The 15,616-nt window shown below is 38.4% G+C and overlaps 1 protein-coding gene across 9 annotated transcripts in view; it reads left to right on the top strand.

The window, feature by feature from the left end:
* Positions 1-15,616, top strand: part of F8 (coagulation factor VIII) — a 139,216-nt gene that overhangs the window by 96,464 nt on the left and 27,136 nt on the right. For all 9 annotated transcript variants that reach the window (XM_054509701.2, XM_064574776.1, XM_064574774.1 and 6 more), the window contains 8 exons: positions 4,020-4,173; positions 6,440-6,652; positions 6,928-7,156; positions 7,366-7,548; positions 8,641-8,757; positions 9,340-9,411; positions 10,820-10,905; positions 14,834-14,989. In XM_054509701.2, the coding sequence (XP_054365676.1) occupies positions 4,020-4,173; positions 6,440-6,652; positions 6,928-7,156; positions 7,366-7,548; positions 8,641-8,757; positions 9,340-9,411; positions 10,820-10,905; positions 14,834-14,989 (1,210 nt within the window). The remainder of the gene's footprint in view (positions 1-4,019; positions 4,174-6,439; positions 6,653-6,927; positions 7,157-7,365; positions 7,549-8,640; positions 8,758-9,339; positions 9,412-10,819; positions 10,906-14,833; positions 14,990-15,616) is intronic.

The following is a 15,616-nucleotide window of genomic DNA, read 5'->3' as shown; positions in this document are numbered from 1 at the left end:
GCTAACACTCCTGCTGCAACAACTATAAAAACTAGATAAACTTTAAAAATCCATATTTTAAAAATCTTTGGAGAGCTGTGGAGCAATAAGAATTAGATGCACTAAAATTTAAGTGGGAGAGGACCACCTAGTTGCAGTGATGATCATTAGTTGTTTTCTTTCTTGGTGGGCTTTGCTGAAATGCCTTAAGTGCTGAGGGACCAAAGACTTTCTAAGCTCTCAATCAAAAGTCTAAGAGGGCCATGCCTGAGAAACAGGGATAATTAATATTTTAAAGAAAATAGTGGAAAGATGGACAATACTTGATGTGGGGCCACGAGCGAATGGTCAAGAAATAATTCTTGAGATGTTTTAAGTGTAAAAAGGTGCATTTTCTATAACATGAAGCTGGTGGTTATATGCTTAGGCTTAAGGGGGCGGGGATGTGCAGGGAGTATTAGATCATAAATGTCTTCTTCAAATTTCTACTTGTAAAACTGTCACATTTCTCTGGTGCTTATCATTCAGCTCAATATTAACTATTGGAGAGATGTACAGGCAGTCATGAGACCATTTAAGAATGTAGCAACCAGCACATATTTGATCTTTATTGGAACTATGCAGGCTATAGGTCAGCCTTCTGGGCTAAAGGTGAACATTTTTCTGCTTCTATCCTCATCATACTGATAAGAAGATGGAGAATTACAGTTGGAAATTGGAATCTATTTTTAAAAACTCAAATTGTCATTCTAAAATATTGGAAAATACAACATCTAAAATTAAAAACTCATTGGATGAGTATAATTTCAGGCTAAACACTGCAAAAGACAAGATTAGGGTCAAGCAAATATATCCAAACTGAAGCATAGGAAGGAAAAAAATGAAAAGAACAGAATAGAGTATAAGAGACAGGTGAGAGAAACACTCTCAAATGATACAGCATAAATATAATTGGAGTCCTTGGAGGAGAGCATGTAGAAAATGGGACAGGAAAAAAATTGAATGTCTAAAAATTTTCCAAAACTGATGAACCATGTCAAGTCACAGATTCAATAAGCTAAGTATACCCAAAGCATATTAAGTACAAAGAAAATTGCATGTAGGCAAATAATCAAACTTAAGAAAACTAAGGATAAAGAGAAACTATTAAAAACCAGAGGGAAAAATATACATTGCCTCCATAGGAACAACAAGATTGATAGCCAACTTTTCAGTCAAACTACTAAAACAACACTGTCCAATAGAACTTTCTGTGATGATGGATATGTTGTAGATCTTCACTAATATGGTAACTACTAATCATATGTGGCCATGGAGTACTTGAAATGTAGCTAGTGTGATTGAAGAATTGAATTTTAATTGTATTAAATTTAATTAGTTTAAATAGTCACACATAGCTGGTGGCTACCCATTTGACAGCACAATACCAGAAGATAACAGAATGATATCTTTAAAATGAAAAATACTGAAAGAAAAATGCTAACCTAGAATTCTAAACCCAGAGAAAACATTTCAAAATGAAGTTGAAATAAAGATGTTTTTAGAAAAACAAACGCTGAGAGACTTTGACACAATAGACTGGTGCTAAAAAGTGCTGGGACATTTTAATATCCATATGGAAGAACATTAAATTGGATCCCTAACTTAGACCATACAAAAAACCCACTCACATTGGGCTGTAAGTCTAAATGTAAGCATAAAACTATAAATCTCTTAGAAAGAAAAATAAGAGACTATCTTAATAGCCTCAGGGTAGGGAGAGAATTGACATAGAAAAAGCACTAACCATGAAGGATTTTTTTGATAAATTTCACTACATTAAAATTATGAACTATGCTCATCAAAATATTAAAAAAAGAATGAAAAGATTATCCACAGAATGTGAGATATTTGCAGCACAAAAGGCCAACAAGGATTCATATCAAGACTGTATAGAGGGGGTGCCTGGATGGCTCAGTCGGTTAAGCGTCTGCCTTCGGTTCAGGTCATGATCCCAGGGTCCCGGGATCGAGCCCCGCATCGGGCTCCCTGCTCGGTGGGAAGCCTGCTTCTCCCTCTGCCCCTCCCCCTGCTTGTGTTCCCTCTCTTACTTTTTCTCTCTCTGTCAAATAAATAAATAAAACCTTTTAAAAAAAAGACTGTATAGAGTACTTCTTTGATTCAATAAGAAAAAAAGATTACCCGATAGAAAAATTGGCAAAAACAACAATAACATCAACTTGGATAGGCATTCCAAAAACAGGAAATTCAAATACCTAGTACTCACAAGAAAAGATGCTCAACGTCATTATTAATCAGGGAAATGTGAGATAAAACCACAGAGACACTGCTGTGCAACCACTAGAATGGGCAAAAGTGTAAAAACACAGTATTGAGTGCCTGTAAAGATTTGGAGTAAATGGAATTCTCATACATTGCTGACAAAAATGAAAAATGGCACAGCCACTTTGGAAAACAGCATGGTAGTAGCTACCAAAGCTGAATATATGTATACTCAGCAGTTCCACTCCTAGATATGTGCCCCACAGAAATGCATATATACATTCACCAAAAGATGTGTATAAGACGGTTCATAGCCAGGGAGAAAAAAGAAGATTCATAGCAGGAACAGGACTATGTTTAAGCACCAAAAATTAGAAATGACTCGAATGTTCATAATTTTGGTATATTCACACAATGGAATACAAACTGTGGCTGCACACGACTATGTAGATGAATTTTACAACCATAATGCTGAGTGAAAGAAGCCAGAAACAAAAGAACATACAATATGGTTCTATTTACATCAAAAACAGGCAAAACTAAACTGTATTCTTTAGGGAAGTGTACATAGCGGTAAAATTGTGAAGAAAAGCAAAGAAATAATTATCATAAACATCATAATGGGGGTTACCTTTAGTGGGGAGGAAGTCTGGCATTGGAAAGGTACAGAGTGAGCCTTCCGTGTTGCTGGTAATGTTCTTCTTGATCTGGATGGTGGTTACATTTTTATACCAAAACATTTATATTTTATGTACTTTATTGTATAATTTTAGTTCACAATTTTAACAGATTTTAAAAAAGATTTTATTTATGGGGCGCCTGGGTTAGGGGAGTGTCAGGGAGAAGAAGAAACACACTCCCCATGAGCAAGGAGCCCAAAGCGGGGCTCAATCCCAGGACCCTGGGATCATGACCTGAGCTGAAGGCAGATGCTTAATCGACTGAGCACCCAGGCACCCCTTAACAGATTTTCTAACTTTTTTAAAATTTGTTTGTTTATTTATGTCATCTCTACACCCAACGTGGGGCTTGAACTTATAACCCTGAGATCAAGAGTCACAGGTTCTACTGACTGAGCCAGCCAGGTGCCCCCAGGTGTTTTTTTAAGTAAAGAAAAGTAGTCCAAGGATTGAACCCTGGGGCTGTCTTATATTGAGAATATGTTTATGAGTCCTACATACATTTAACATTCAACAAATATTTTTTGACCACCTACTATGTGCCAGACACTTGTTCCAGCTGCTGGGAATACAGCAGTGGACAAAACAGACAAAATCCCTGCCTTCATGGAACTTATATCCTAGCGAAGCCTGGAGAGAGATGTCAGGAAGATGGGGTGGTTAACTATGCAAAATGTTGCTTAGTTGTCCAAAAAGATGAAGACGTAACAAAATTGATTATCAGCTTTAATAAGCCACTCACATGATTTGGATAGTGTCTCAATATTAGTGTCTCAATATGGATGATCTTCATCTAGATCTCTTTTGTGAGCTCTCAACCTCTGTATTTGCCAATTTAATTTACATAGCTGTCCCATGTGTTTAAAACTGTATACCCCCACCTACTTCTCCAGGGTTGCCTATTCTCAGTGAGTTGCATCACCATCCATCCACTTGCCCAAATCAGAAACCTGGAAGTACCTTTAATTCTTCTTTCTCCCTTCTCTGCTCCAATTCATCATCAGTTCTATGGCAAGTGTCTCAAATACAGGGAGAGCAAGAATGTGAGGTGTTTTTGGTCCATGAAGATATTGCTTTTCCTCTGCTTTTTTTTCCCAGGGCTCAAGGTATGGATGTCCCTCAGTTCAAGAAGGTGGTTTTCCAGGAATTTACTGATGGATCCTTTACTCAGCCCTTATACCGTGGAGAACTAAACGAACACTTGGGACTCGTGGGACCATATATAAGAGCAGAAGTTGAAGACAATATCATGGTGAGTTGAGGACAGTGAAAGTTATAAGAAAATTAATCCTACATATATATTTTTGTTTCTGATTATAAAAATAATGTATTCTTACTTTTGAAGAATTTTAAAGTATAGAAAATAAAGAAGTTGAAAAATAATCCCATAACTACCATTTTGGTGTATGTTCTCTTTGTCCTATGTATTCTTCTCTTTATGTGTTCAAAATTATACAGTGTGTAATTTTACCTTTTCTTTTTTTAAAAGATTTATTTATTTATATTAGAGAGAAAGAAAGAGCAAGAGTAGGAGGGGCAGAGGGAGAGGGAGAGAGAACCCAATGCAAGGCTGAATCCCACCACCTCGAGATCACAACCTGAGCCGAAACCAATTGTCAGAGGCTTAACCGACTGTGCCACCCAGGCACCCTTCTACCTCTTCTTTTTTGACTAAATATCATATTGTAAATATTTCTTATGTCATTAGAAAGACTTTCTAAATATCTTTTTTTAATGATGGCATAATAGTCTATTACATGAATTTATGGTATACTTAGCCATTTACTTTGAACAACTTTTAAATAGTTTGTTATGTTTTCACTAGTTTGATAATGCTGCATTCACAACCCTTTTCCTAGGACAAAATTACAGAAGTGCAATGTACATGAACATTTTAAGACTTCCCCTAATGAAAAAAAAAAAAAGACTTTCTCTAATGAATTATCTGTTAATGTCCTTTGCACATTTGACCTTCTGAGGGGGTACTTATCAATTTATATTACCTTATATGCTATACATTTTTCCAAGTTTGTCATCTTTTAATTGTATTTATAGCGGTTTTTTGAAATAAAACAGGTTTGAATTTTTGGTAGTAACCCATAAGTCTTTCCTTTATGACACATACCTTTTATGTTTATAAAAATCCTTCCCTATAGAAAGATTTTTTTTCTTAAAATCACTTATACTTTCTTCATCTTTATTTTACAGTTTAATTGCTTAACATTTAACCTTTTAATCCCTAAGTAATTCCTGTAGACTAGAAGTGATTTTGGTGCATTGTGTGAGCCAAAAATGAAAGTAGTTTTATTCTTTTCCAAAAATAGTCATCCATTGGCCCAATTGATTATTTACATTAAGGATATAGAAGGATCTAAAATTATGGGATTGTGAGCAATTCTTTTTCTGTTTTGGTTCTTATTTTAGTTTACATATGTCCTATGAAACATGTATAATTTTTTGAAATCTGAAGTCTTTTTTAAAGATCATATGCTTCTTCTTTGCCGATTCGGATGCCTTTTAATTCTTTTTGTTGTCTGATTGCTGAGGCTAGGACTTCTAGTACTATGTTGAACAGCAATGGTGAGAGTGGACATCCCTGCTGTGTTCCTGACCTTAGGGGGAAAGCTCTCAGAAAAATGAAGGGGGGGAAATCGGAGGGGGAGACGAACCATGAGAGACTATGGACTCTGAGAAACAAACTGAGGGTTCTAGAGGGGAGGGGGGTGGAGGGATGGGTTAGCCCGGTGATGGGTATTAAGGAGGGCACGTACTGCATGGAGCACTGGGTGTTACACGCAAACAATGAATCATGGAACAATACATCAAAAACTAACGATGTACTGTATGGTGATTAACATAACATAATAAAATAAAATTTAAAATAAATAAATAAAGATCATATGCATTCATCCTGGAATTGTCATAAGAACCATATGTGTTAAATCTTGGGCTTATGCTCTCTTAAAACCCCTGGGATGATATTTTCCCTTTTACTTTTCAGTTGCTTTTAAGTATTTAGGAATTTTCTCTTTTGCAACTTTGAGTTCATGCTTTAAATATTTTAGAGTTCAAAAATTCCTCAGTTTCAAAAAAAAAAAAAAATTCCTCAGTTTCCTCCATAGATAGACCCTTAGGTTTGGTCCTGACAACACCCGTCCTCTGTACCACTTCCTTTGGGTATTAAGAACTTGGATAGGGTGCCTGGGTGGCTCAGATGGTTAAGCGTCTGCCTTCGGCTCGGGTCATGGTCCCAGGGTCCTGGGATCGAGCCCCGCATCGGGCTCCCTGCTCAGCGGGCAGCCTGCTTCTCCCTCTCCCTCTGCCTGCTTGTGTTCTCTCTCTCAGTCTCTCTCTCTGTCAAATAAATAAATAAAATCTTTTTAAAAAAAATAATTTGGAAAAACTCAAAAATAGGCATTACTATTAGGGATGTGAACCCTAAGCCAAGGACTTTATATGATCCTAAAACATAATACTCGAATTCTTTTTTAAATTTTGTATTTAATTTTTCTCTGCAGGTAACTTTCAAAAACCAGGCCTCTCGTCCCTACTCCTTCTATTCTAGCCTTATTTCTTACGAGGAAGATCAGAGGCAAGGAGCAGAACCTAGAAGAAAGTTTGTCAACCCTAATGAAACCAAAATTTACTTTTGGACAGTGCAACATCATATGGCACCCACTAAAGATGAGTTTGACTGCAAAGCCTGGGCTTATTTTTCTGATGTTGATCTGGTAAGCACTGGCCACTTACTGGTTTAAAAGAAATGGACTTCGTGTTATCTGCTAAGAATTTTGCTATTTATTGTAAGCTTAATGGGAAGCTTTCAATAGGAGAGGTGCCATCATTTTTGTGTTTGAGAACTATCACTCTGGAATCTACTAAACAGGAAGGATTGTACTATGGGAAGATAAGGAGTGGGTTAGAGTGGCATAAAAGTTGATAAGAAATCTATCTGGTTCATAGGTGAGGGACCTTATATTCATAGGATTGATGTCTTCTCTCTCAGGAAAAAGATGTGCACTCAGGCTTGATTGGACCCCTTCTGATCTGCCGCAGCAACACACTGAACCCTGCTCACGGGAGACAAGTGACCGTGCAGGAATTTGCTCTGTTTTTCACTATTTTTGATGAGACTAAGAGCTGGTACTTCACTGAAAACCTGGAAAGGAACTGCAGAGCTCCCTGCAATATCCAGAAGGAGGATCCCACTCTTAAAGAAAATTACCGCTTCCATGGTAATATATCCCACTCCCAATTATTACTCAGTGTGGAATGAAGCATGCAGTACAACAAAGGAGCCTGGAGCCTGAGGCTTGGACAGTGTATGAATTGAGCTTATATGTATGGGAGTGGAATCCTCATAGGAATCAATATTTTTTACTGGAGTAGAGGGAAAGAAACTTCTGTAACAGATTTCAACAGCCTTTTCTGTGTTCTCCTCCAGCAATCAATGGCTATGTGAGGGATACCCTCCCTGGCTTAGTAATGGCTCAGGATCAAAAGATTCGATGGTATCTGCTCAGCATGGGCAGCAATGAAAACATCCATTCTATTCATTTCAGTGGACATGTGTTCACTGTACGGAAAAAAGAGGAATATAAAATGGCAGTCTACAACCTCTATCCAGGTATGAGCTAATTTGTACTCTTTTTTTCTACCTACTGTACTTGAGTGCTTACTTTAATTGGTCTAGGCACTGGGGAAGCAATCCGTGAACAAAGCACATAAAGTCCCTGATCTCAGGTAACTTACTTTTTCAAGTAACTTTACCCTACAGAGACGTAATAAATAAATTAGCCAATAAACATGATAATTTCAGATACAGATAATGTGCTATAAAGGAAATAGAACAGAAAAAAATGGATAATTAATGTTGTAGCACTTGCCTGGGAAAAGGGGATTTTCCCCCATCTCAAATCCCACACAGCACTAGTAGTTATCCAGAGTGATTTGTTTATGTCTGTAACCAGTATATTGATTAAGCACTACTCACAATATTGATCAAAACACAGCTTTATTTTAGCTTTCCACTGTCCCTTTAAAACAGGTTTAATAGTGGGAGCAAACTTCCCGTTTCTGTGTAAAAATTCCAAGAAGTTCAGTGACTTTTCTGCTCACTCTTAAGTAATAAACACCCAGCAGTCACTTTACATCACAAATATAGTTCAAATCCAGAATTGCAATGTCCACTCCAAGATGTCTACACTGGGAAAGGGAGGTATGGTTGAGTCTTCTCTTCCTGTACCTGGCTGCTGCTTCAGTAAATGATAGGACAGTTCTTATCTACTTACAACTGGCACCTTTATTCTAGGTGGTCACTTGTGACTCATTCCTCAGCTTCTTGCTGCTGGGGTTACTTTAGCCCTGAAGGCAGCCCTGGTGGACTAGGTCCACGAGGACCTCACCCTGACTTCCTTTTCCCAGGGAGCTCACATCTGGTCGATGGGCGAAAAAAAAAAAAAACCTTTGGCTCTGAAAAACCCTAAAAGTGCAGTGGCTTTCTCCTGTCTCTCCCATTTCCCAGGGGTCAGGGCTATCAGAACTCAATCCCCAGTACCTCCAAACTGGAGGGGTCACATAGCAAGCATTTTGGCTTTGAGGGGTCCAAGAGTGGAAGAACTGACTTAGGTAGATTTCCTTTGATGTTCTGCATAAACCAATGTATCTCATGCTTTTTCAGTAAAATGAAATAGTTTTTGTTCCTTTTGTTTTTGATAAGGTGTTTTTGAGACTGTGGAAATGCTACCATCCAAAGTTGGAATTTGGCGGATAGAATGCCTTATTGGCGAACACCTACAAGCTGGGATGAGCACTCTTTTTCTGGTGTACAGCAAAAGTAAGTAGCACTTCAGCCTATTTCTAAACGGCTTTCCTCCTTCCTAGGATGGCTGCTTTTATCAAGAAATAAATACAAGCTCACAGTCATTAGCAAATCTACAATGAATATTGCTGGTAGAAATCAGCAGAGTCCTCAGAGAAGGGCAGATATGTTTGAAGCTTTGAACAGTTTGAACCTGAAGCTCTAAATATTTAACAAACTGGTGCTAAAAAGTAGCTTAATTCTCACAACTTTGTGAAGCTCCAAGATCTCCAAGAGCAAAATTTGAAACTGAATTTTGGTTCAGTTACCAAAGATAACTTACAAATATGGCTTGGAAGAGTTCAAGATTTAACCCTAAACAAGTAAGAGAACCACTGAGTTCTTCAGCTGCAGAATGTGGAAGGTTCTAGCACCTTCCTATTAGAGTGAATTAAATGACATAGATAGTACAGTAAAATATTTAGTACAGTTCTCAGCAAATAGTAAACAATAAAAAATGTTGACCATTTGTTTGTGTTCTCCCATTTTCATTGGCTTGCATTTGTGAAGCTGAATTTATGTACTGCTAGCTATCATGCTCCTCTCCTTTGATTTCAGAGTGTCAGACTCCACTGGGAATGGCTTCTGGACGCATTCGAGATTTTCAGATTACAGCTTCAGGACAATATGGTAAATACCATTATTTTGTCTCCAAAAACTGGGCTGATTATATCTTTTTTTATTTCTGTTGGAGAGATTTAGATAGCCCATCCATCTCCATGCTTCTATTAATTTTACTCCGTAAGTGCCTCTTAAATCCATTTTCTCTTCTCTGATCCCTACTGTTCAAGCTACTATCATTTCTCATTACCACCTCCTTATTCCCTAGTGCTCCCCTTGAGTCCATTGTCTTCAGTGTGGCAGGAAGCTACACTTTTCTATGAGCAGTGATAGTAAAGCTTGAATATGATCTATTGACAGTTCTCAAATATTGCTTTAGAGCAACAGTGAGCAAACTATGGCCTACAGGCCAAATCTAGCCCACCGCCTGTTTTTATATAGCCTTCAAACTAAGAATTATTTTTCTAGTTTTAAGTGGGCAGAAAAAGAAGAAGAATGTCTCATGACATGTGAAAATTATGTGAAATTCAAATTTCAGTGTCTGTAAATAAAATCTTATATTGACACATACAGCTCTACAACAACAGCTGAAACCAGATGATCTGCAAAGCCTAAATTATTTACACTCTGGCCATTTACAGAAAAAGGTTTGTCAACCCCTGTTTTAGAGGGAACAAAATGCCCTTTTAAAACAAGGCCTGATGGGACACCTGGGTGGCTCAGTCAGTTAAGCGTCTGCCTTCAGCTCAGGTCATCATCTCGGGGTCCTGGGATTGAGCCCCATGTCGGGCTCCCTGCTCAGCGGGGAGTCTGCTTCTCCCTCTGCCCCTCCCTCCTGCTCATGTGAGCTCTCTCTCTCAAATAAATAAAATCTTTAAAAAAAGAAAAGAAAAAGGCTTGAGAGTTATATGCCAAAATAGTATTATTTTTCTCTAGGCAAAAGGATGATTTTTTTTAACTTTCATTTTTACTTACGTTTTATTTTGCATTTTCTAACTTTTCTACAAGGAACATACATTGTGTAATGAAGAAACAATGATAGCATTTTGTAGTACTGGTAACACATTCCAGTGTCACCTAATTAGAGGTGCTAACAATAAACGAAATTATTAAATTTAGAAAATAAAATACTATGCTTTATGCCTTTATCTTCTCTACACCTAGGCTTAGCCTTTCTCAAGAGAGCAATTTTAGGGGGCACCTGGATGGCCCAGTCTGTTAACTGACTCTTGATTTCAGCTCAGATCATCATCTCAGGGTCCTGGGATTGAGCCCCACGTCGGGCTCCCTGCTCAGCAGGGAGTCTGCCTCTCCCTCTCCCTCTGCCCCTCCCCCACCCCATTCCCACTCATGTGCTCCCTCCCTCTCTCTCTCTCAAATAAATAAATAAAATCTTAAAGGAAGAGAGAGCAATTTTATTCCTAAGTGTCTAGGACCAACACAGCTGAATCTAATCTCTCTCCTTTCTTGGGCAAAGGACAGTGGGCCCCAAAGCTGGCCAGACTTCATTATTCCGGATCAATCAATGCCTGGAGCACCAAGGATCCCTTTTCCTGGATCAAGGTTAGAAAGTGCATCACATTCAATCGCAACATGTATTCCTCTTGCAAGCTCAAAACAAAAGTCATTTTTATCAAACTCCAGGTAACCAACAGGGAAAGAACTGAAGAATAGAATAGCTTCTGATTTGTACAAAAACAGTCAAGAATGAAGAATAGAATATTTGGGAATAGAATCAAGTATGCTGATTTGTTTGTTAGTCCAATCTGGTAAACTAACTTGGAGCTGGTGACTGAAACAGTGTCTTTAGGCTTACTCAGTTTCTTTTTAAATGACTAAATATTTCAAATTTTCTCACTTTCCCATTTCCTCTAGAGCAGCGCTGTCCAGTAGAAATGTAATTCGAACCACAAATGCAAACCACATGTGTAATTTTATATTTCCTAGTAGCCACATTTAAAAAGAAACATGTGAAATTCATTTTAATGATATGTTTCATCCAACATATCCCAAGATTTTATCAAGTGAACATGGGGTCAGTCAGGGCTCTGGCCCCTTCAAGGGCATACATATGGGGACTTGTGGGTCCCTTCCATGCTACATGAGAGCTGAGTGCCAGCTCAGCCTCTCGGCCTAACTGCAAGAGTTGTTCCCTCTAGAGCCCGAACGTGCCTCCCACCTCTGGTACTTACAGCCCAAAGAGGGGTACTGCAGACACGTTTTACCACCTACTTTCCCCACCTCTGTCCACTTTTCATTGTGCACCAGCTTTCTTTCCTCTTCTGAGTTGACCAAAGACATTCCCCTATGTATTTTCCTCCTTTGCAAGATTGCATCTACTCCTCTGTTTTCTCTTGAGGTTAAAATAATAAATAGGAATCAGGGAAAGATAAACCAATGTCCCATCAGCTCACCTTATTTGGTTTGTTTTGTAGGCACTGCCAGTTATGACTCAATTTGAACTGACTGTTCACGAATTCCTAAGTATTTTTCTTTGTGAAGCTGCCAAACCACATTTTCTGACCTTGTATTTCTCTGGTTTTCACTTTCAACCTTACATGTATCCCTGGGTAGTGGACACTGTCATCTACTTGGGTGCCCTGCATCTGTCATTCCATTTATTTATTTATTGTGATAGCATTGTCATTTCCATTTGGGGAATTCTATCTCCCTCACTGGATACAACCTAATGAGACTAGTAAATAGAGTGCCTTTTCCATGCCTAGCCAAAGAACCTGAGTAATACACCCTGTTAAGTTTCCACTTACTAGATTTGGCCCATTGTTCCAGCTTGTCAAGCTTCTGTCTCCCAAAGAATTTCTTAGTCTTCCCAGTTTCACATAATCTACTGCTTGATCAGTAAACGTTTTTATACTTTAGCAAATTCATGATCAAAATACTGAAGTAGACAGGGCTTCCTTACTGTGTGCTTTAAACAAGCCCAAGCTATCAAATCCTTACTACACTGTTATTATCATCCTCATTTCAGATAAGAAAGCTGAAGCAAAGAAAAGTAACTTGCCCCAAGTCATACAGCCAATAAGTGGCTGGGCCAAACTTCAAACTGTGATAGTTGGGCTCCAGAGGCCTAATTTGTAATCATTATACTATACTGTTTCTAGAATGCTCCCTTTAGGTTTATAATCATCTATTAACTGCCACAGTTTGCTTTTGGTAATTGAACCAGTTACAAATCCACCTAGTTGTATTATCACCCAATCTGTATTAAATCACCTCATCCTCAAGGTGTTTTTTACCATCTGTCCTACTAAAGCCCAGGTATACATTTTCTTGATCTGGTAACTTTATAAAGTAAATACCCCAGAGAAATAAAGAATTATGGTGACTTAACAAAAAAAAAAGAAAGAAATGGTTCTAGAGGGCCAGGGAGGCAATCAGAGATGTCTAGCTGCAATGTTTGTATTTGTACACTGAGTGACTCATTATTGCTTTGCTTACTTCCTTGTAGAGAGATATGTCTTGTCACAGTCAAATACATGGCTGGATACTCAGGTGAAAATGTTGACTCTGTAATTGCCAAATTCCTCCAAGTTTGCCAAGAATTCATCAGTTACAGAATGTAGGTGAAAAAGGTGGCTGGCCAGACTTTATTAAAACTGCTAGGGGCGCCTGGGTGGCTCAGTCGTTAAGCGTCTGCCCTCGGCTCAGGTCATGATCCCAGGGTCCTGGGATTGAGCCCTGCATCGGGCTCCCTGCTCGGCGGGAAGCCTGCTTCTCCCTCTCCCACTCCCCCTGCTTGTGTTCCCTCTCTCGCTGTGTCGCTCTCTGTCAAATAAATAAATAAAATCTTTAAAAAAATATTTTAAAAAAACTGCTAGAAAGTGCAATAGTCAGTAGTCCAAAAAAGACCTCTCATATACTACATGAAGAAATAGTGTAAGTCAGTTCCACAAAAGTCATAATTTTATAATTTTATGACAACTTCCAGTTGTTTATGCCACAATACCAAGAGGAAAAATGTAATATCTTCATTTGGGAGTATCATGTAATCTGGGCCAAGATAGTGCTGTAGCTTCTGAAAACCTTGCCACTCTCTGTCCTGTTACCCTGCTTCTTTTTCTCCTGTCCTTATCACTACTTGATGCTGTATATAAATAAAAACATATATATGATATGTAGTCTGTTTTTCCAAGTCAAATGTAAGTTCCATTAAGGCAGGGCTTTTTTCTTTTTTTCTTCTTCACTGCTCTATTCCCAGTACGAAGAGCAGTGCCTAGCACATAACAAGTACTCAAAATATATTCTTTGAATGGATGGATGGATGGATGGATGGATAGATGGATGGAAGGAACTTACTGAAAGAGACAGTCATTAAGCTCAAGTGTTATTACCAATCCAATCTGGGTGTACCAGGCATCTGTGACAAGTTAAGTGTGACTTGCTTGTTAGGGCAGTAACTGATGCCAAAATTCCTATACTAGATACTGCCTTGTAATGCTTTCACGGTCCATGCTGTCTTTAAGAACCAACCATTTGGGGGGGATGGGGAAAGAAAAACAAATTCCTTACCACTCTACCATTATTCACTCATTCATTCCAAAACATTTGCTATGCATCGGTATTATACCAGATGCCATGTTAAATATTGGGTCTAGAAAAAAATATAAAAGCTAACACTTACTAGGTGTTTAGTATGTGTCAGGCACTGAACTCAGCACATTACGTATATTAACCCTTTAATCCTTTGCTTATAAACACCATTATTATTTCCACTTTACAGATAAAGAAATTGAGACACAGAGAGGTTAGGTGATTCAAACAGGTTCACTGCCTTAAGGATCTCAGTGTAACAAGGAAGGCAGATAAGGAAAGAAAGCTTTATAATATAGTACAATAATATGCTCTAATGAAGTTGTATACAAAGTGAAGTAGAAGCATAGAGAAAGCATTAAATCTGGGTGAGTCAGGAAAGGCTAACCAGGAGAAATAGTTTCTGAACTAACACTTGAAGGAGGGACAACAGTTTATAGTGTTGATAGTGATGTTGGGAGGGGGACTGGCCTGGGGAGAGCAGAGGAAATTGGTTTTGACTAGGCTGCGGCTGAGGTGTAGGCAAAGCACTAGGTTATGTGGGTCCAAATGTACAGCACATTGATTTGAAAGTGGTCTGGTTTAAGATGGCGGAGGAGTAGGAGACCTGGATTTCATCTGGTCTCAGGAATCCAGCTGGATAGGGATCAAACCATTCTGAACACCTACAAACTCAACAGGAGATCGAAGAAAAGAATAGCAACAACTCTCTGAACATAAAAGGGACCACTTTCTGAAAGTGGTCTGGTTTGTTGGGAAGTAGCCTGGGAACCCACCACTAAGCACCTTTCCTTTTTGTTCCTGTCATTTATCTCACCGTTTCACACAAATCCAAGGTACTACTGAGCATATCTGTATTGATGTAGATCCTTCTTAAGCCAATAATTAATTTCAGAAGGTGGTATGTACATTTAAAATAAAGTGTTGTTTCAATTGGTAGGTGGATCTGTTGGCACCAATGATTATTCACAGCATCATGACCCAGGGTGCCCGTCAGAAGTTCTCCAGCCTCTACATCTCTCAGTTTATCATCATGTATAGTCTTGATGGAAAGAAGTGGCAGAGTTATCGAGGGAATTCCACTGGGACCTTAATGGTATGTAATTACTTCTTTCAAGAGAGTGCATGAATCTTTTAAAGAGCTTTTGACAAAGATTTCATATATGGGACAAACACTCCTAGCTTCTACAAACTTAATTCCAAAAAAGATTTTCAACTTATGGGCAAAAGAGTGATTATGGACATATGGATAAAAAGTAAAAGCATCAAAGATCTCATAGATAATAGAAATGAAGAGATGTTCTGTTGACAGAAATATGTGATTAGGATTGAGTGGATTGATAACATTATGGGTTTGCTTATGGATATTTTCAGTTTGAGATGATAGCAGGGCAATCACGTTGAATGTCCAGCAGGCAGGAGATTAAAGACTTGAATTTAGGGGGGCAAAACGATGAATGGACGTGAAGATTTGTGTCTTCCACATAAAGGGATGGGTGAAACCTTGGGAAATGATCACAAGACGCTAAATTAAACAGGCTTGAAACCTTAGTATCATTGTCTACTCTTCCCTTATTTTCATGCCTCACGATGAATTGGTCCACAAATCCAGCAATTCTTTCTCCTATCTCTTCTGTTTCATTTTTACTGCTGTTACTATTGCCTTCATTCCTAACTAGTCATCTCCTGTTTCTGTTCTCCTCTAATAAAAGCTGCACATCAT

Source organism: Mirounga angustirostris, unplaced genomic scaffold (assembly GCF_029215605.1).
Source record: "Mirounga angustirostris isolate CCGP_5_RB_7025 unplaced genomic scaffold, mMirAng1.0.hap1 SCAF_11, whole genome shotgun sequence".
NCBI classification, from domain to species: Eukaryota; Metazoa; Chordata; class Mammalia; order Carnivora; family Phocidae; genus Mirounga; species Mirounga angustirostris.
This window is presented reverse-complemented; position numbering and strand designations above follow the sequence as displayed.